Source organism: Somniosus microcephalus, chromosome 7, assembly GCF_052327205.1.
Source record: "Somniosus microcephalus isolate GS21.2 chromosome 7, FLI_Smic_1.0, whole genome shotgun sequence".
Classification (NCBI taxonomy): Eukaryota; Metazoa; Chordata; class Chondrichthyes; order Squaliformes; family Somniosidae; genus Somniosus; species Somniosus microcephalus.
The window spans coordinates 30335381-30357571 of NC_140993.1; the positions used below are offsets into that span (position 1 = coordinate 30335381).

At 49.5% G+C, this 22191-nt stretch overlaps 1 protein-coding gene across 1 annotated transcript in view; it reads left to right on the forward strand.

Annotated features, from left to right (window-relative positions):
• Nucleotides 1–22191, forward strand: part of piezo2b (piezo-type mechanosensitive ion channel component 2b) — an 852062-nt gene that overhangs the window by 609935 nt on the left and 219936 nt on the right. The window contains exons 8-9 of the mRNA XM_085992353.1: nt 15858–16026; nt 18951–19088. Coding sequence (XP_085848479.1) covers nt 15858–16026; nt 18951–19088 — 307 coding nt within the window. The remainder of the gene's footprint in view (nt 1–15857; nt 16027–18950; nt 19089–22191) is intronic.

The following is a 22191-nucleotide window of genomic DNA, read 5'->3' on the forward strand; positions in this document are numbered from 1 at the left end:
CCTTTTCTCCCTTTTTAAACAAGGGTACCACATTAGCAGTCCTCCAGTCCTCTGGCAAAGCACCTGAAGCCAGAGAGGATTGAAAAATGATGGTCAGGGCCTCTGCTATTTCCTCTTTTGCTTCACTTAACAGCCTGGGATACATTTCATCCGGGCCTGGGGATTTATCCACTTTTAAAGCTGCTAAACCCCTTAATACTTCCTCTCTCACTATGTTTATTTCATCTAATATTTCACACTCCTCCCCCCGATAGCAATGTCTGCTTCGCCCCTCTCCTTTGTGAAAACAGACGCAAAGTATTCATTAAGAACCCTACCGACGTCTCCCGCCTCCACACACAGATTACCCTCATGATCTCTAATAGGCCCTACCCTTTCTTTAGTTATCCTCTTACTCTTAATATATTTATAAAACATCTTTGGGCATTCCTTGATTTTACTTGCCAAGAATTTTTCATGCTCTCTCTTTGCTTTTCTAATATAATTTTTAATTGCACCCCTGCACTTTCTGTACTCCTCTAAAGATTCTGGAGTATTTAGCCCTCGGTATCTGTCATACGCCTCCCTTTTTCTCTTTATCCTACCCTGTATGTCTCTAGACATCCAGGGGGCTCTAGATTTGTTAGTCCCACCTTTTTTTCTTTAAGGGCACATGTTTGGTCTGAACCCTCCGGATCTCCTCCTTGAATGCCTCCCCACTGCTCTGACACTGATTTACCTTCAAGTAGCTGTTTCCAGTCCACTATGGCTAAATCCCCTCTGAGCTTAGCAAAATTTGCTTTTCCCCAATTTAGAATTTTTATTCCTGGTCTATCCTTGTCCTTTTCCATAACTACCTTAAATCTAACAGAATTATGGTCACTAGCACCAAAATGCTCCCCCACTGATACGCCTTCTACCTGCCCAGCTTCATTCCCTAAAACTAAGTCCAAGTATTAGGACCACTGTTCTTTTTGATATACATTAATGACCTAGACTTGGGTATAGGAGGCATAATTTCAAAGTTTGCAGATGACATAAAACATGGAGATGTCGTAAACCGTGAGGAGGGTAGTAGCAGACTTCTGGAGGACATAGACATACTGGTGAAATGGGCAGACATGGCAGATGAAATTTAATGCAGTGAAGTGTGAATTGGTACATAACGGGAAAAAAAATGAGAAGAGGCAATAAACACTAAATGGTACAATTTTAATGGGGGTGCAGGAACAGAGACCTGGGGGTTTACATACACAAAGGTGGCAGGACAAGTTGATCAAGCTGTTAAAAAAGCATATGGCTTTATAAATAGAGAGAGTACAAAAGCAAGGAAATTATGATAAACCTGTATAAAACACTGGTCAGGCCTCAGCTAGAGTACTGTGTCCAATTCTGGGCACCGCACTTTAGGAAGGATGTCAAGGCCTTGGAGAGGGTGCAGATTTACCAGAATATGATGAATTCTGCAAGATTTTGATGGTAAGGCTTTTTAAACGCAGAGAGATGTCTTGAACTATGAGCACAAAACCAGAGAATATGAGAATAAATGTAATAAACTTTAAGCAAGACTTGAGGTTGGAAGAGATTTTGATCCCACAGATTAGTGGATATTTGGACTATGCTCCCAGATTTAATGTTGTGTCGATTAACACCTTTAAAAAGAGCTGAATATCTTGTTAGGAACAGCACTGAGGGCAATAAGAATAGGTATTGAGAGCTGAAGAAGTGAGAGGTTATAACTATCAGGAAAGACTGAACAGGCTGGGGCTCTTTTCTCTAGAAAAGAGAAGGCTGAGGGGTGACCCAATAGAGAGGTCTTTAAAATTCTAAAGCGGTTTGCTAGGGTAGAGAAGATGTTTCCACTTTTGGGAAGTTCAAAAGTAGGCGTCATAAATGTAAGGTAGTCACTAATTAATCCAATAAGGAATTCAGGAGAAACTTCTTTACCCAGAGAGTGTTGAGAATGTGGAACTCGCTACCACAGGGAGAGTTGCGACAAATAGCATAGATGCATTTAAGGGAAAGCTAGTTAAGTACATGAGTGAGAAAGAAATAGAAGGACATGCTGGTAGGGTTAGATGAAGTAGGGTGGGAGGAGGCTCGGGTGGAGCATAAATCGACCAGTTGGGCCAAATGGCCTGTTTATATGTTCTATAATTTACATAAGAACATAAGACGTAGGAGCAGTAGGAGGTCATTTGGCCCCTCGAGCCTGCTCTGCCATTCAATAAGATCAAGGCTGATCTGATCTTGGCCTCAACTCCACTTCCCTGCCCGCTCCCCATAACCCTTGACTCCCTTATCATTCAAAAATCTGTCTATCTCCACCTTAAGTATATTCAATGACCCAGCCTCCACAGCTCTCTGGGGAAGAGAATTCCAAAGATTCATGACCCTCTGAGAGAAGAAATTCCTCCTTATCTCCGATTTAAAAGGGTGCCCCTGTTGAGATACCGCGGCAAACGTGGGAGTCGAGACAGAGCTATTGAAAACACAACTGCTTTATTCTGACCACATGGTAAACAGGAACTAGAAAAGCCCGCACATCCACTTAAATACTTCCCAGACAGGAAGTGCTCCCGGCAGCCTGTCCCTGCGGGAAACAAGTTGCTGGAGGAAAGGGCCCCCGGCTGGGGGCTTCTGCTTAGACTGTCTGTGCCGCCGTGAGCGGATTATGTCCAGTGGTGGCGTGTCGCCACAGAGCTCCCCCCAGAATCCGCTTAGGAGGAGTGGACGAGTCGTGACGGTGGTCTAATGGTTCTGCCGCAGCGGCTCTGAGTGGTCGCCGGTCTGGTTGGTTGGGTCGGGCGGTTCGCCGCCGGCTGTGCTGGCTTGCCGGGGGGACGGCCTCTGGCTGGAGGCTGGGCCACGGGGACCTGTTCCCCTGGTTCTGTGTGTGCTGGTTTGAGCCGGTCGATGGAGACTGTCTCGACCCTGTCGCCGAGTCGCAGCTTGAATACCTTGTCCCCGGTTTGTAGTACCTCGTACGGACCGTCGTACGGGGGTCGCAGGGGCCCGCGGTGCGCGTCGTGTCGCACGAAGACGAAGCGCGCCTGCTGTAAATTTGGCGGGACGTGAGGTGCGAGTTCGCCGTGTCGGTTGACCGGAAGTGGGGCGAACTGCTGAGCGGAAGAGAAAGAGTCGAGCCGCTGCTGTTCGGCCGACCAAGACTTGGTAGGCTCCGGAAGGAATTCGCCTGGGACGCGCAGCGGTTGTCCGTAGACTAACTCCGCTGCCGAGGACTGGAGGTCTTCCTTGACCGCGGTGCGTAGGCCGAGTAGCACCCACGGTAGGCGGTCAGTCCAGGTACTGTCCTGCAGGCCGGCGCGGAGTGAGGCCTTGAGTGACCTGTGGAAGCGTTCACAAAGTCCGTTGGCCTGCGGGTGGTACGCTGTGGTGCGGTGGAGCGTCACCCCGAGGTTGCGTGCTGTGGCCGTCCAGAGTTCGGAGGTGAACTGGGCGCCTCTGTCGGAGGTTATGTCGGCCGGTACGCCGAACCTCGCAACCCAGGTGTTAACGAACGCCCTGGCGATGTCGGCTGTGGTGGTGGAGGTCAGCGGCACTGCCTCAGGCCAGCGTGTGTAGCGGTCGACCATCGTGAGGAGATAAGTTTGGCCTTGCGATGGCGGCAGGGGACCGACGATGTCGACGTGTACGTGGTCGAAGCGGCGGCTGGGTACCTCGAAGTCTCCCAGGGGTGCTTTGGTGTGCAGCTGTACCTTAGCCCGTTGGCAGGCGAGGCAGGAGGTGGCCCAAGTCCGAACATCTCTGCTAAGGCCGCGCCAGACGAAGCGCTTGGAGAGGAGTTTGACGGATGCGCGGGAACCCGGGTGAGAGAGCCCGTGGAGCGCATTGAAGACGCGGCGGCGCCAGGTCTCAGGGACGACCGGCCTGGGTTGGCCGAGTGAGACGTCGCACGTGACTGCCGTGGCTTCGGGCCCGTGCGCGACCTTGGCTAGGCGTAGCCCTGGCAGGCTGGTAGCCGCCGAGAGGAGGTCTGGGTCCGTGAGCTGGGCCGCTGCTAGTTGTGTGTAGTCGACCGCGAGGTGATTCGCACAGACGGCGGGACGGGAAAGGCAGTCGGCGACCACGTTGTCTCTACCGGAGACGTGCTGAATGTCCGTAGTAAACTCGGAGACGGCCGCGAGCTGGCGTTGCTGCCTAGCGGACCAGGGTTCGGTGTGCTTGGCCATCGCGTATGTGAGTGGCTTGTGGTCCACATACGCGGTGAAGGGGCGGCCTTCCAGGAGGAACCTGAAATGGCGGACCGACAGGTGGAGTGCGAGAAGCTCGCGGTCGAAAGTGGAGTATTTGACCTCCGGGGGGCGCAGTTGGCGGCTGTAGAAGGCAAGTGGCTGCCACGCGCCATTGACCCACTGCTCGAACACGGCCCCGACCGCGTGGTCGGAGGCGTCGGTGGTGAGCGCGACCCGGGCATCGGCCCTCGGGTGCGCGAGCAGAGTGGCGTCGGCGAGCGCGTTTTTGGTGGCGTCGAAGGCGGCTGCCGTGTCAGTGGTCCAGGCTACGTCCATCTTGCCGGATTTTCCTCGGAGGGAGTCGTATGGGGCTTCATAAGGGCTGCGGCTCTGGGGATGAACCTGTTGTAGAAGTTCACCATCCCGAGGAACTCCTGGAGGCCCTTGATGGTTGTGGGGCGGGGGAATTGCTGGACGGCCTGCACCTTGTTGGGCAGGGGGACGGCCCCAGCAGGGGTGATGTGGTGACCGAGAAAATCGATCTCGGTTAGGCCGAATTGGCACTTCGCCGGGCTGAGGATGAGCCCGTGTTGGGCTAGGCGCCCGAACAGGATGCGAAGGTGTTCGAGGTGTTCCTGTTTGGAGGAGCTGGCCACGAGAATGTCGTCTAGATAGATGAATAGGAAGTTCAGGTCCCGGAGGACTGAGTCCATAAGGCGCTGGAAAGCCTGTGCTGCATTCTTGAGGCCGAAGGGCATCCTCAGGAACTCGAACAGGCCGAATGGGGTGATGACGGCCGTTTTGGGGATGTCCGCGGGGTGTACGGGGACTTGGTGGTAACCGTGCACCAGGTCGACTTTGGAAAAGACGGTTCGTCCGGCCAGTCGGGCCGAGAAGTCCTGGATGTGTGGCACCGGGTACCGATCGGGGGTGGTGGCGTCGTTGAGGCGGCGGTAGTCCCCGCAAGGGCGCCAGCCTCCGCCGGGCTTGGGGGCGATGTGGAGGGGCGAGGCCCAAGGGCTGCTGGAGCGGCGGATGATGTCGAGTTGTTCCATGTTGGTAAACTCGGCCCGCGCGATTTCCAGCTTGGCCGGGTTGAGTCTGCGGGCGTGGGCAGAAACTGGGGGGCCGGTGGTGGGGATATAGTGTTCCACACCGTGCTTGGCGGCTTTGGCCGAAAAGGTCGGGTTAGTGAGGGCGGGAAACTCAGCTAGGAGTGCCGAGTAGTCGTCCGTGGCTCTGGCGAGGCAGTAGGTCGTCGGGCCGGCCGAACGGGCCGGGGTAAAGGCGCCGGGGCTGGGGGCCATAGTGTTGATGTCGACGAGGCGGTGCCTCGGAATGTCGACAAGGAGGCCGTGGGCGCGTAGGAAGTTGGCGCCAATGAGTGGGCAGAGGACCTTGGCTGTCAGGAACTCCCAGCGGTAGCGGCGGCCCGCGAGGTCGAGCGTGACCATGCGGGTGCCATATGTGCGGATTTCAGAGCCGTTGGCTGCAGCCAGTGTGATACCCTGTGTGCCGCGTTGGATCTCGAGGGCGGAGGCGGGGGTGATGCTGTGCTGGGCCCCTGTGTCGCACAGAAATCGGCGGTTGGTTCTGTCGTCAGTGACGTACAGTAGGGGCTCCTTCTGCCCCGCGGCCATCGCGGGGGCCGGTGCGGGGGGGGGTTTGAAGGAACACGGTGGCATGCAGCGTTGAGCCCTAGCGCCAAAACGGGTGTGGTAGTAGCAGTGACCCGGAGTGGTAGGGTGGTCGGGCCTAGCGGCCCGGGAAGACCGCGTGGTCGTTGCCGTGAGGTCGGGCGCGACGTCGCGAGCGGCCTGTGCAGAGAGCAGCCGGTCGGCCTTTTCGGCTATCTCATTCAGGTCCGTGGAGTCAGACTCCACAAGGAGCGGGCGGATGCTGGCGGGGAGCTGCCGAATGAAAAGCGTGCGAAAAAGGGCGCCGGGATTTTTGTCGTCGGAGAGGGACAGCATGTGGGAAAGCAGGTCTGATGGTGAAGCGTCACCAAGGCCGGGGAGGTCCAGGAGTTGGCAGTGGCGCTGGTAAGAGGACGTTTGAAATTTTTTAAGTAGCGCAGCCTTCAGATGCTCGTACTTGCCCTCCATTGGTGGATTCTGCAGCGCTGCCCAAACCTTGGGGACTGTAGCGTAGGTGAGCGAGGCGACGAGGTAGTCGTACTTCGTGGCATCGACTGTAATGCCTTTCAGCCGGAATCTGGACTCAGCTTGAACGAACCAGGCTTCGGCGAGGTTCTCCCAAAAGTCAGGTAATTTAACCGTGACTACGTTTGTATCCGCCATGCTAGCTTAGGATTCGTCCTGAGCGTCGGGGTCACCAGTGTTGAGATACCGCGGCAAACGTGGGAGTCGAGACAGAGCTATTGAAAACACAACTGCTTTATTCTGACCACATGGTAAACAGGAACTAGAAAAGCCCGCACATCCACTTAAATACTTCCCAGACAGGAAGTGCTCCCGGCAGCCTGTCCCTGCGGGAAACAAGTTGCTGGAGGAAAGGGCCCCCGGCTGGGGGCTTCTGCTTAGACTGTCTGTGCCGCCGTGAGCGGATTATGTCCAGTGGTGGCGTGTCGCCACACCCCCTTATTCTGAAACTATGCCCTCTAGTTCTAGATTCCCCCACGAGGGAAAACATCCTCTCTGCATCTACCCTGTCAAGCCCCTTCAGAATCTTAAATGTTTCAATACGATCGCCTCTCATTCTTCTAAACTCCAATGAGTATAGGCCGAACCTGCTCAACCTTTCTTCATAAGACAACCCCTTCATCTCCGGAATCAACCTCGTGAACCTTCTCTGAACTGCCTCCAATGCAAGTATATCCTTCCTTAAATAAGGAGACCAAAACTGTACGCAGTACTCCAGGTGTGGTCTCACCAATGCCCTGTACAGTTGTAACAGGACTTCCCTACTTTTATACTCCATTCCCTTTGCAATACAGGCCAATACTACGTTTGCCTTCTTAATTACTTGCTGTACCTGCATGCTAACATTTTGTGGTTCATGTACAAGGACCCCCAGATCCCTCTGTACCTCAGCATTTTGTAATCTCTCCCCATTTAAATAATAATTTGCTTTTTTATTTTTCCTACCAAAGCGGATAACCTCGCATTTTCCCATATTAAACTCCATCTGCCAGATTTCTATGTAATCCTATGTAAAAATGGATGGTTACTGAGCTGCTGGGATCAGGAAGTTAAATCCACTCCTCATTCAGTCCTATGTTGTACCTTAATTAACAAAACACCAGTGCATTCTTACAAGATTTTAGGCAGCAACAGTGATAAAGGCCTCGATTTTCCTGGAGCCGTCAGGCGGGGTTTCAGGCGTGTGTGGGGGGGGGAAATCGCAAAAATAGGGGGCCGCGAACCCCCCCGCCCCGTCCGACTTTCGCCCCGGCATTTCAAAGCGACCCGAATCAGTCCCGCCCGCAGCAGGCGGGACTGGTTGTCGGGAGCCTAATCAGCAATAATTGGCATCTATAAGGCCATTTTAAGGGGCCCTTCCTATTTTCAGCCTTTCCCCACGTAAACCACGCCTGGTGGGAACACCGCTGATGAAACCTGGCGTGAACAATGTCTGCTTGCTTACTTTCAGCTGCAGGTCAATCAGGGAAGAAGAGATTTAATCATACAGCATTTGTAGGTTGCAGGACCTTGTTGTTTGAGGCTTGGGGCAACTTGTTCCAGGCTTAGGCACAGCTGTGGAAGGTTGGAGGCTCACACACTTCTCCAGTGTGAGCTCCTGGGAAGCCCCTCTCAGCACCCTAACTCAGCGCTTCCTCAATGGAGGCATCTGCCAGAAGCATGGGAGGCCCTTTGTTCCTTCCCTTCTTGGCATTAGAGGATCTCCAACAGCAGAGGAGGCTGCAGCAGATCCAGCAACAACAGCAGATCCAGCAACAACAGCAGATCCAGCAACAACAGCAGATCCAACAACAACAGCAGCACCAGCAACAGCAGCAGATCCAGCAACAACAGCAGATCCAGCAACAACAGCAGATCCAGCAACAACAGCAGCACCAGCAGGAGCGACAGGCTGCGGCTCAGCCACCTGAGGCAGCACAGGCCAGAAGGGGCCAGTGCATGGAAGGCCGTCGGCGCAGGAGATACCCCCCAAACAGGGTCTATAGACACAGGGTGAGCTACCTCAACATGACTGAGCAGCAGTGCCAAAGGCGGCTCTGACTTTCGCGAGAGGTAGTGACTGACATCTGCGCAATGCTGCAGCAAGACCTGGAGCCCAGAGCACCAGGTCGACACTCCTTACCAGTGGCCATCAAAGTCACCACTGCACTCAACTTTTTTGCCTCAGGCTCCTTCCAGGGATCAGCAGCAGACATCAGCGGCATCTCCCAGGCGGCCGCACACACTTGCATCACTCAGGTGACCGATGCCCTCTTTGCCCTCGCACACAATCACATCCATTTCACCAGGAATCGCGCAAGTGTGAGGGCGCGAGCGCTTGGATTAACTCAGCTGGCAGACTTTCCAAGGGTGCAGGGCGTCCCATCGCAATACAGGAGTTTTTGTCAACCGCAAGGGCTTCCACTCCCTTAATGTTCAGCTGGTGTGTGACCACAAGAAGGTGATTTTGCATGTTTGTGCCAAGTACCCTGGCAGCTGCCGTGACTCCTTCATACTGCGTCAGTCTACTGTGCCTCTGCTATTCAGTCCGCCAAACGAACTTCAGGGATGGCTACTTGGAGACAAGGGATATCCCCTGCGGACTTGGCTAATGACGCCGCTGAGGAGACCAACCAACGAAGCTGAGGAGCGCTACAACTCCAGCCACATTTCCACCAGATGCATTATTGAGCAAACCATTGGATTGCTGAAGATGTGCTTCAGATGCCTGGATAGAGCAGGTGGAGCCCTACAGTACTCAGCAGCCAGGGTCTCCAAAATCGTCGCGGTTTGCTGTGTGCTTCACAATGTAGCACAGCGTCGTGGCTTGCAGATTCCACAGGACCAAGAGGCTCCTCACAGAGCCGCCTCGGATGAGGATGATGCTGAGGAGGAGGAGGAGGAGGAGGAGGCCAGAAACGAGCATCCTGCAGAGGCCCATCAACCAGCGGCACCAGTACACGAGAACATTGCTCGCCGGAATGCAAGGAACGCACTCATCCTGGCCAGATTTGCTTAGCCAGGTACATCAAACACTGTAGCCTCGCTGCTTCTTACCTGACCATGGACAGTGGCCCATCCCTGCGCATTTCTACCTATTTGACCAGCTTGCTGACATCTGCAAGTAATCCTCACGGCCTCAATGTAAAATTCCCATTCGCCAAATGACAGACGCCACAACTGCAGCAGTTGCCATCAGATTTTTTATGTACAAGAAACTGATGGCATTAAAACTATATACAAAACTTTTCACCCAAGTGTCTACCATTGTGATTAGTGGTGCCTTATTTTTCTTTTACGCATGCTCCTACGTAGTGGTACCCCTGTGGCTTCAGCAGATGTGGAGGCCCCTTGCTCACTTCCCTGCTGCTCCTGTCTCGACACCTTTGGCGGGCGTCCTCTGGGGTGGCGAGCCTGCAGTCTGCTGCTCCTGCGGCTGTGCAGGGGTTGAGACGCCTATCTCACTTGGGTGTGGACTCCGGCGGGGCTCTGACCGAGGCCTCTGAAGTGGCATGGAAGTGTGAGCGCGTGGAGAGGAGCCCCCACTTCCTTGAGGTGTGCCAACAACCTCCCTCTCATGGGTCAGCTCCCCCTCAGTGCCTGCAAGTGGCTGGAGAGCACCTTGCTGCACATCAGGGGGGCCATGGGGACCTGTCTCTGCACTGGAAGTCCTGCTCAGAAGGACTTCCATGAAGATCTGGTTTCGGTGCTCAATAGATGCCCATCGCTCCTCAAGAGATGTCATTCTATTCTGAACACTCACCATGTTTTCCATACCCTGGTGACTAAGCTCCTCCATGGCCGTAGCCCTCCTCTCCTCGGCCGCAGCCCTCCTCTCCTCGGCCGCAGCCCTCCTCTCCTCGGCCGCAGCCCTCCTGTCCTCGGCCGCAGCCCTCCTGTCCTCGGCCGCAGCCCTCCTCTCCTCGGCGGTAGCCAGCTTTAACATGGAGGTAGCCATCCTTTCCGTGGTGATGCGTTCATGCGCCAATGACTCCAATAAGGCTCTGCTCATGTTCGCCATGGATTCCTCCATTCGCTCCACACTCGCAGCGACCCTGGAGACAAAACCTGCCAGAGACTCCTGCATCTGTGCATGGAGATCCATCACCTCTTCTCTTGCGGATGGACCAGAGGCATAGGGTCGACATGCCGCTGAGCTGAGCTGGCAGAGGCCTGCGCCCTCCGACGAGGACTCTCCACTGCTGTCCTTGTCTCCACAATCTGCTGATGTTCACTTGTGAGCTGTGAAACACCAGGTGACAACACTACTCTATGTCCCGAAGGCCCCCCTGAGGTGTGAGTGTCTGCGCTGGTGCTGGGTGCGCTTACTTCTGCTGACGCTGCGCCCTCAGAGGTTGGAGCTTCCTCTGAGGAGTCTGGCTGCACAGCCTCTTCCTCCTCGACAGTGGGGACGGGGGCTCTGGATGGTCCTGTGGGGGAGTAAAGGAAAGAGTTAGAGATGTGTTGCCAAGGCTACATGCACATTGGATTTTGCAAATGCTCATAAGTCCAAATGGTGTAGCTTCAGAACCATAACAGCGAATCATGCTATGTCAATGAGAGAGATGGAAAACTATTCTGTCACCAGCTTGCGGGCTTGCTCCTATCTCTCCTTCCCCAGCTTCCGCAGCCACGTCAGCCCCGACAGTCTCCATCACTCCTTCCTCCCAGGGGGTCAGGTGGGCGATTGAGGGTGGGCCTCCTCCAGTCCTGGCTCGCTCTCTCCTGTTGTGAGCTCTCTTTTCCTGCAATGAGGGAGACAAGTGGAGTTTGAGTGAGAGTGCAGGAGTGAGTGTAGAGATCGCATAACATAGATACTTAGAAGGAGACAAAGATGGTGTGAAGCTGCAGGACCAAGGGCCCTTCTTGTGTGTTGTCAGTTGTGTTCCAAGCATCAGAGTGAGAGGCAATGTGAGGGCTGCATGGTGGAATAGTTATGTGAATGTGAGCATAGAGAGAGAGGGAATGGGTAAGGGTGCATGGATGTGACTGTGAAGTGGGATGTGGAGGAAGAGATTGCTGAAGCTGAGTGCTGTTGGGGAAAGGCAATGGGGATCAGGTTGAGGATGATGGAAACTTCATACTTACTTTTCCTGTACGGTGAAGGTCATGGAATCGCTTCCTGCACTGCATCCAAGTTCTTCGTGTGACTCCCTGAGAGTTCACCTCTGCTGCCACCTCCATCCAAGCAGTCCTGGTCTCATTGGGAGGCCTCTTCCTCCCTGAGTTAGGGAAGAGGACCTCCCTGTGGGCCCTAACCCCATCCACCAATGTCTGCAGTGAGGTTTCGTCAAATTTGGTGGCAGCTCGGGGTCTGCCACTGGCAACAGCTGCTGCAGGCTCCTCTGCCATTCTGGATGACTCATTGGGAAGCCTGCAGAGGTTGAAAAGCTTGCTGTAGACTTTAAAAGCACCACGAATGATGACATCATACTGTGGGGCTTTCTGACTGGAAATGGTCAATTAGCAAGGGTGCCCACACGCTGGAAATTAATTGGCCAATTGTGCGAAAATTGCATCCAGCTGGCTGACCCATTTAGATTCGTGTCGGAACCCGACATTCAGGGAACCTGACAATTCCCCGCACCTGCGGGAAAATCGGCCCCAAAGGGTTTATGGAGTAAAATGGTTCAATGATGCATGATATTTCCAAGTTTCCCATATGGCTGCAATTACTACTGCTGGGAGCCAAAATCAGCTTCCCCTTGCTACCATCACACACAGCTTCTGATAAGTTTCTTCTTTATGACTGGTTGCTAGTTGGCTTGATAGTGCATTAAAAGGTTGAGAGGCAGACATTCCCGTTCCTGCACCTCGGGTTATTGGATTGCCTGGGTGACAGGAAAATCAGGTGGGGAGGAACACACACTCCTAATGGAGCCTGCCCGATTTCCCCAACTCATTTTAAATGAACAGAAATGGAGCAGGCTCCCCTACAGGCATGCAATCTTCCCTATTTGATTTTCCTAAATTAATTGTTCCTAGGGTGGTCCAGTACCTCCAGGCTCAATGATTACAGGAAAATCTGCCCATAAATTTTAACAGTGTTTGTTTGTTAAATATGAGTAAAGTTCTTGGCAGTGTGCCTAACCTCAGCTAGAAAGGGGTTTTCTACAGCAACGCTGTGCCATTTTTATTTTATACATAAAATTGGCTCCCTGAGTGAGATTTCCCAATTTGATAGTTTTATACGATGTCATTGTATCCTCTAGGCAATGGGGAAGAGAATGGTCAAACTCATTTTACAGATCACGTATTTATTATACATGAGAGGGAAGATACATTCATCTGCATTTGAACCGAAGTCCAAGAGGCGAAAGGCCAGTCTTGTTCCTCATATCTCTATCATTAAGTCCCACTACAGACAGGCGTAAACTAGGCTGACACTTCAGTGCATTACTGAGGGAGTGCTGCGTTGTCAGAGGTGCCTTCTTTTAGATGAAGCATGAAACAGAGGCCCCGTGTGCCTGCTCAGGTCTACATAAAATGGTGCCATGGTACTAGTCGAAGAAGGCCCAGGGAGTTTGCCCACCATCCCGCCTCTCACCAAAACCAGATGATCTAGCCTTTCATTCATTGTGGGACTTTGCTGTGAACAAATTGGCTATTGCATTTACCTACAAAAACCAGTGAATAACAACGAAAATAATGAATTGGTCATAAAGTACTTATATGTTGAGGATGTGATAAGGTGCTATGTAAATGAAAGTTTGTTCTTTTCTTTGTATATTTATGAAATAGTTCAACAGTACATAACTCTGTGCACTCAGTAAGTGGCTATCATTGTTATTCACATCTGTCACTTAAGTTTTCCGAGGATTTGCTAAGCGAAGTACTTTGCTTGTGATCGTCATATATTGGACCATTTCTTACAAATTTTCATCCAGCACTTCTTTGGAAAATTACACCCTTAGTTCTGATTTTGATCTGTGGTGATAAAAGTTAATGCATATGGAAATATAAGTATACAGCGATTTAAAAATGACTAGCCTCGACTAATTTATGTTTAATTGGGCAAAGGATTGTTTCAGCCATATATTATTCACTTTGTCTTGCAGCATGGCTGCAAAGAAATGTGTTTTATATCCCTATTATCTTAAATGCAAGTCTAACACCAAGACCTGTTAGTTGGAAGCCTGATAACTTTCATTGGGGTTCACCTGGTGTTAAATGGACGATAGTGAATTGGCCACTCGCTATATTGAGGTATTGAGTACAAAAGTAGAGAAGTTATGCTGAACCATTATAAAGCGCTGGTTAGGCCACAACTGGAGTATTGCATCCAGTTCTGGTCACCACACTTCAGTAAGGATGTGAAGGCCCTTGAGAGGGTGCAGAGGAGATTTACCAGAGTGGTTCTGGGGATGGGGGATCTTAGCTACAAGGACAGGTTGGAGAAGCTGGATATGTTTTCATTAGAGCAAAGGAGGTTGAGGGGTGATTTGATAGAGGTGTACAAGATTATAACGGGTTTGGATAGGCTAGACGGGGAAAGGCTGTTCCCACTAGTTGATGTTACAAGGACTAGGGGGACACAGATTTCAGGTTTTGGGCAAGAGATACAGGGGGGACGTGAGGGAAAACTTTTTTACGAGTGACGAGGACCTGGAACTTGCTGTCAGGGAAGTGGTGGAAGCGGAGACACTCAGGGCTGGATTTTGATACTGGAGGAGGGTAGGAGGCAGGACTACAACTTTTGGGGTTGTAGTCCCGCCTCCATCGAGTTGTGGCCAACCCACACGATTTTCACTTGATTGACCTTGTTGAGCCCGCCCAGCGGGCTCAGCAGGCCAATTAAGGGCCACCCGGCAACTTTTGACAGATGAAATATCAGTGTTTCACAGCTCTTTGAAGCTGTCAAACACTGACAATCTGTACTCCAAGTTAATTCCTCTCAGGCTGATTTAGAGATCTCTCTGGAACAGAAAGCTGAATGCTGCAACTTTTGACAGCTCGCAGCCATTCTGCTTTCTGTGCCGGTGAGATGGGAGACTCCCGAGACCTGAAGGAAGGAAGGCTGTAAAGGTAAGTAAAGATAAGTAAAACTTCTTTAAACACTTTACACACACCAAACACACTTACCTTTGCACTCATGCACCCATCATTCACCTGAACACCGGACATCTCGAACCCTCCAAGCCCTTCAGCCCAACAGTCCGCCTCGCTAACCTGTGCTGGGACCCGCCTCCCCGAGGCGGAAAGGGGATTAGTGCCAATTAACTGCCTGTTAACAGGTAGTTAAAAGGCATGGAGGCGGGTTGGGGGTGGGATGGGTTCGTGCCCCCCAATTTCAAGATTTTAACACCCCACACGTCTCCAATCCTGCCTCCACGGCCCAATCCTGCCCTCAATGTTTTCAAGGGGAGATGGAATAGGCACTTGAGGGAAATAAACTTGCAGGGCTACGGGGATATATCAGGGAAATGGGACTGACTGGATTGCTCTAAAGAGAGCTGACACAGACTCGATGGGCTGAATGGCCTCCTTCTGTGCCATTATGACTCTATGGCTGTGATTGTTTGCTTCGAGGCGGCTTGGGAGCGGGTCAGCTGCCTTCCGGGTTCTAGTCCCACCTCCAACTACATCCGGCCCACAGACGTAATTTTACATCAATTGGCCTTGTTAAGTCCGCCCTGCGGACTTGCCAGCCAATTAGGAGGAAGCCGGTGTCAGATGATGTCATTTGATGACGCGTCATCTGCCGGTTTTCTTAAAGGGACCACGGACAATTTTTCTTGACAGTTGATTTTTCAGCGTTTGACAGCATTGAAGTGATGCAAACACTGACAATCACTGTTCACAGGTGAGCTCTTGCACCCAGGCTCTCCAGTGACTCCCTCCTTAGGCTAGAACAGATGGCAGCTGCATGTGAGGTTACAGAAGCGATCTGGCACTAGTGAGAGAGGATCTCCCAATGAGGTGGGACTAGACATACAATTCAAAATCTGTTACCTACAGAAAAGTCAAAATGCATGAAAAATGAATTTCCCAACATTTTCCTACCTCTGAAACTCACCAGTGCACCATTGGATCCTTCACACCACTTCTGCAGCTGTCATCAGTGCATAAACATTACAGCAGACTCACAGTATGCCACTTACCTGGTATGGTGTCCGGACATCGGGACGCCCGCAGTAGAAGTGTCAAAATTGGAAAAAGCCTGTTAACTGCTTGTTAACAACCTGTTAGTTAAGTGGCTATAATCCTCTTCCCACCGCTAGGTGTCGGATCCATGTGCAAATCAGGGACCCGACACTTGGGAAGATTGATTGGAGGCGGGTTGACAGCGGGTTTCTGACCCGCTGTCAATCTTTGCGATTTTGCTGGATGTCCCGCCTCCAAACCCGCCCCCTGAGCGCCTATGACTCGATACACTCTGCCAAATTTTTCTTTCCACTGCAGTTTTTTAATTCCGAATATTCTTATTTTGCTCTTTTTGTCAATGAAAGACTGAAAATGTAATTTGTAAAGTCATTATTATTGCAACGTTGGCCATGGTAATAAGGTTATTATCTCTCTTTTCCTCTTTCTCTTTTAACAGATTGTTTGGTGTATCACCAGTGATTCAAACAAACTGCACAACTACGTGGAAGATTATAGCCAATCCCAATATGTCTTGGCCCCAACATGTCAATCCCATCATGCTGTTATTACTGTACTACACTTTGGCAACACTTATACGTCTCTGGCTTCAAGAGCCAGTTATGAAGGTGGGTAGTGAAACATTCATTCTTGTGTTATACGTCATCTCATAGTGGCATAAATTTGGCATGAAAGATCCAGGAGCCATTCTGGACATAACACATCAGACTATATTCTCCATGAATAATAAAGCGTATTGTAAGCACGCATTCTCCTTTTAATACAAGGACCTCAAAAGTGACTGTAAGCCAACCTACTCTTTCCTCACACTGTGCTTCCCGACAGTGTGTCAACATGCCCTTCTGTCTCTTATTCTTGTGCTTCTCCTCCGTGCAGCCTGAGGGTCTGTATCACGAGAGGTGGTTGGCTACTACTATAGTACAAAAGGCTCGTGGCACTGAGATGTCCCTTCTCTCATGGTAGCTTGCTCCTGGGAGGGAGCCACTGCTGGCTACATCTCTGGAGCTTGTGTGTGGGCAGCCTGGTGTCGGCTATGTGCCACTTGCGAGGTCCTCACAGGGAGAAGGCCAGATGCCTGACAAGTACTGCTGTCCTGAGCACTGACAGCCTCATGCAGCTTGCTTCCAGCCATTGCCATTCCACTGGATCCCAGATCCACGTCCCCGCTGATCAGCGGCCTGGCTGGTCTAATGACAACTATCAGATCCAGAAATCCCTGAGAGACAGCAGCTGGCTTCCTGGTCCCCAGGGTCTGAAACTGGTATGCAGGGTGTTATCCAATCTGTCCCTGACACCAGGGTAGTAGCTGTGCTTCTGCGGAGAAGGAGGTACCGACTGGTCCTGGGCTGCTTCTGGGGTGGGGGCCCATCGCAGATTCCAGTAAAGCTGCCACACCTTTCCATTTATTCCTGTAATGAAGAAAAAAACTCCCCCAATCTTTCTGTAAATGAGGGCTGTGGACTCCAGAATCACAACAGTCAGTTTACCGCACCTCCTTGGCAACTGAACTCAGTCTGCACCTAGGTGTGATGTTCCTCAAACATCCTTCTATTCAGGTGAATACCCATGAGATCTGGGTGCTACGACTCCAAAGCCTTGGGCAGCCTTCGCAATCTCCACCAGGAACGTGACTAACCGCTACTCATTCCTCCAGCTCACTTCTGCTCTATGAATCACCCAGTTCCATATCCTCACTGACGTTATCTAATTCCCCCCGGCTGCTGCAGGGGAGTGAGAAAGGGACTCTTGTGTGACCTTTTCCTCCACCTCCTCCTCCTCCTCCTCAATATCATAAAAGATGCTTGCGCTGCTTCAAGGCACAAGCATCATTACCACATGCATTTAGGGGCATGTTGCAGGCAGATCACTTTATCCCGGTAATTCTGATACATTCTGCCATTAATGCATTGTCATCACAGTCCGTCATAGAAAGGTGGAGCAGAGGGCAAGCCTGCTGATGCACAGCCACTGGAAACACATAGGCCTAGAAATTCGACCGTGCAACGGCTGGTTTGCATGTGCTAAGAGGCCTCCTATACTTCCAAATTGGCAGGCCAGAAGCGCACGCTCATTACGAACTGCAAGTGCGCCACCCTCATATTGATATACAGGAAACTCTTTTTTATCAGGCACTGACGGGACCGGCGTGGTGCCGGTTTATCAAAAAGTCCGGATTACAGAGAGGTATAGTAAAAGGTACGAGAGCTCCGTACACAGCAACAAATCCAGGCTTCCCTGTTGCTTAGCAACAGGTGCAGGAACCCCGGCTACAAGATCCAGGCATCCCTGATGCTTAGCAACAGGTGCAGGAACCCCAGTTACACGGCCACAGATCCAGGAACGGCCACTAATATGAAGTAAAACTTACCTGAATCTACTCCTGAATTTTGCCGGTTAACCGAGATTTCCGGTTATTTAGGTGCCGGTAAATCGAGAGTTTCCTGTAGGTTAAAAAGAGAGGTGTCCAGGGCCCACACCTGAAACAGGCTTTAAAACCTTTGCCTATGCAAATAAGGGGCCTAACTCATGCAAGAACGGTCTGCTCTGAGGTAACTGGCGCCAGCGCCACTGAAGAAAACCAGGTCTACATGCAGCCTAACCAGCGGTCCACAAAGCAGGCCGCCACCAAAAAGGTAAAATTGATAGACTTTTGGCTTTTTTTCTGAAGACTTACAGCAATGCCAAAGCAATGGAAGCTACCCCTCCCCCCTCCCCGGAAGAGGAAGTGCTTGTACAGTTTAAGGTGCTGCATCTGCACTTTTAAAGCTGTACCCAGGAAATTCTGCCCCACTGACCTCTGCACTCCCAGAACATGATGCAAATCATGATGGAAGCCTATATTAATGAGGGAACTTTCGAAAACTGGACAGGTACCCACTGTGCAGTTGTGACACGAAATGCACCACACAAAATGCCCCTGAATCTTCCAAACTGTTTGGAGAGTCTGGCCACTCCAACTGCATATTTCATCATTTGAATTATCGTCATTGACTTACACCCATTGTTGTTATTTGTTAACTGAGTTTGGTGGTTAATGTTGTAGCCTTCACATGAGTATTCCTCACTGAACATTTGGCTGTTTAAAACTTGATATGCATAGTAGTGAGGATTATGGAAGTAGCAACTTTACAAGTCCTTTTACTTTCAAATAGCTTGGAACACTTGTTTGTTTGTATTACTATGCAAAGGGTAGGGTCATCAAATACACCATTGCTGTCATTATTTGGGCAATTATTTGTGAAACAATATCATATGTAACAGGTAAGTTCAACAAAAGATGGACCCAGGTGATGCTCTATTCTCAAAATTCCAGTCTTGACTCAAATTGTTCTCTGGGAGGGCTTGACCTGAGGCCATTAGCTGAAGGAGGGAGAGAACAATACTGACTAAGCATGTCTTCTGACAAGCTGATGAAGGAGTAGAGGCGGTGAAGTATGTTACGATACATGAGGGCTCAGATGCCTCTTAACTGTGGCCAGAATGTACATCCGCGTATTTGAAAAATTATGTTGTTTTTTTCCCACCTTTACAGAATATGGAAGAAGAGGAAAATTATGAAAGAGAAGAAGAAGAAGAGCAAAAGGAACCATTTGGAAGTGATGCACCAGTTACTGCCGACATGAGACGTAATATGTGGTATTCAGCGCACTATGCAACTGATGAGAGAAGGGTAAATGCCTCTTAAAACATTAGTTGTTCAGGTTAAAACCTTCAAACTTAAAGGGAAACTAATTCCATGAGTGGCAATTTTATTCAGTTACATATTGGAAGTCTTTATACAGGAAGCACAGTTCATCCGAAAGCAGCGAGTTACTATTCATTTGTATCGCATGAAGTAATATGAGTACCATATTGAAATATCTCCCAAAAGATACTATTTAGGTCACTAAATGCTCAGTGAAACCACCACCGGTGTCTAAAGATAACCAAAGTGAGATTCTTGACAGGTCAAAACTAAATGTGTCCAGTGACCATTTGTCCCATATAAGCCAAATCTGTTGGTCTGAATGCTAGGAAGTAATGTTTGATTATAAGTCTTTTGAGACAATATGCTGATCTTGTACTTCCTGCTGTAACTGCTGTTTTATGTGGAATGAGGTGAGTCCTAAGGAACATAGGAACAGGAGTAGGCCATTGAACCTCTCGAGCCTGTTCCGCCACTCAATGAGATCATGGCTGATCTGTGACCTACTCTATATACCCGCCTTTGCCCCATATGCTTTAATACCTTTGGTTAACAAAAATCTATCAATCTCAGATTTAAAATTAACAATTGATCTAGCATCAATTGTCGTTTGCGGAGGAGAGTTCCAAACTTCTACCACCCTTTGTGTGTAGAAGTGTTTCCTAATTTCACTCCTGAAAGGCCTGGCTCTAATTTTTAGACTATGCCTCCTAGTCCGAGAATCCCCAACCAGTGGAAATAGTTTCTCTCTGTCTATCCTATCTGTTCTCCTTAATATCTTGAAAACTTCGATCAGATCACCCCTTAACCTTCTAAATTCTAGGGAATACAACTCTAGTTTGTGTAATCTCTCCTCGTAATTTAACCCTTGAAGTCTGGGTATCATTCTGGTAAACCTACGCTGCACTCCCTCCAAGGCCAATACATCCTTCCTAAGGTGTGGTGCCCAGAACTGCTCTCAGTACTCCAGGTGTGGTCTAACTAGGGTTTTGTACAGCTGCAGCATAACTTCTACCCCCTTGTATTCTAGTCCTCTAGATATAAAGGCCAGCATTCCATTAGCCTTATTGGTTATTTTCTGTACCTGTTCGTGACATTTTAATGATCTAAGTGTATTTGCAAGAATTTGTGTATGTGTACGTCTATGAACACTAGGAATATATTTTCCAGAGTGGTTGTATGAATAATATCTGAAGAATATGGACCAATGAGAGGACTTTAAAAAAAAAAAAAATTGAATGGGAAACCTTCAGTACCAGGAACTCTGCCTAAATAAGTGGATTTGATAGCAAGGGAACCTTCTACAACAACATGTGCCCTTATTAGCCCCATCCAGCTTGGGCAAGAGCAGGCCTCAAAGTAACTGTAAATCATGTCAGAAGAAATTGTGAATTTTGATTTTTAAAGAGTCATACAGTACCTTTGAGATTCCTGTTTAATTTATGTGGGATCATTACATAGAAGGTACAGCAGGGAAACAGGCCATTTGGCCTGACTGCTCTGTGCCGGTGTTTATGCTCCACATGAGCCTCCTCCCACCCTACTTCATCTAACCCTATCAGGATATCCTTCAATTCCTTTCTCCCTCATGTACTTATTTAGCTTCCCCTTAAATGCATCTATGCTATTTGCCTCAACTACTCCTTGTGGTAGTGAGTTCCACATTCTAACTACTCTCTGAGTAAGTTTCTCCTGAATTACTGATTGGATTTATTGATGACTATCTTATATTTATGGCTCCTAGTTTTGCTCTCCTCCACAATTAGACAAATCTTCTCCAGGTCTTCGCTAGCAGAAGTAGTTTCTTGGAGGTGCTGCATCAGACGGCCCTACTCCCCCCTCCCCCGTGCTTCTTCCCTTTGCTTATAAGTATCTCAAGGTCAAAGACCCACTTTGAAGATGGTGCTATGCTGCTAGTCACTCTGCTGGAAATTTTGAAATAAATTGTTGAAGCTTCTTTCAATTTGTGTAATCAGACCTATATTAATATAACTGAGAAAACTGAGTTTTGGGATCAGGAAACTGCATGATACCAATACATTGGGCCTCAGGGATGTAGCATTATTACAATGTGGCCATCAAGGTTAGATAGATCACTGGAAACAAGACCCTTTAAGCGAATTTACCTTTCACACCCGTGGCACTATCAGCTGATTGAAAAACAACATTGTTGACTGTTATATACAGTTGACAGTTAGAAAGCCCACATAATTCTGCACTGAATTGCCAGTGTCACTCAAGGAGGCCACAAAGATGACTGGTATGAGGAATGGATATGATACAGTAATGCAGTGTTGTCCAATACAAAATGCTGCCTAGCCACAGTCTACGGTGACACCGTTTTAGCCACATGCACTAATTTTAGTGAAAAAGCACCTTGCACACAATACTGGTAAATGTACATCACATGTGTATATTTACTTAACAATCATTTACAGCATTCAGTAACCAAGGAAGTAAAGCATTCACGATGATCTAAAAGCAATCGCAATACTCTGTTTTTCATCTTACAATCTTACCAACAAATGCACAAAAAGGTTAAAGTACACACGCATACACCATGCAAATGAGTATTGAGATCACTTGCCCAATGACGGTATTTACTAACTCATTTTTTATTTACTAATCAGAAATGCAATTAGCCATGTCTGGATTCCCAATTAGCCACATGTGGCTAACAGATTGGACAACAGTGCAGGAACAAGTGCTTTACTGAGATTGGGTTTAAGGTACATTGTTGTGACAGCTTAGAAGGCACTTCACCCTGCATCTAACATGTGATGTACATGACCAAAATGCAAGCGCTGTGTATCAAAATGTTTTTAAGTGTTTCCCAGCATTTTATTCTTTAAATTGCTAAACGAATAATGAATGGAGAAACATTAATCTGACACGCAGAAAAATGCAGGTAAGGAAAAGCTGCCAGTAAGGTTTTTAACGCCATGGACCTTGGACTTCATTTGTTGACAAGACTACTTGCAATCTGAATAAGGGAAAGCAATAGAGTAAATCCTATTGGAAAGATCTGAACGACCACTCACATTCCCACAATATATTCTGTATTGGCTATAAAGCTTCTCCTACCCCA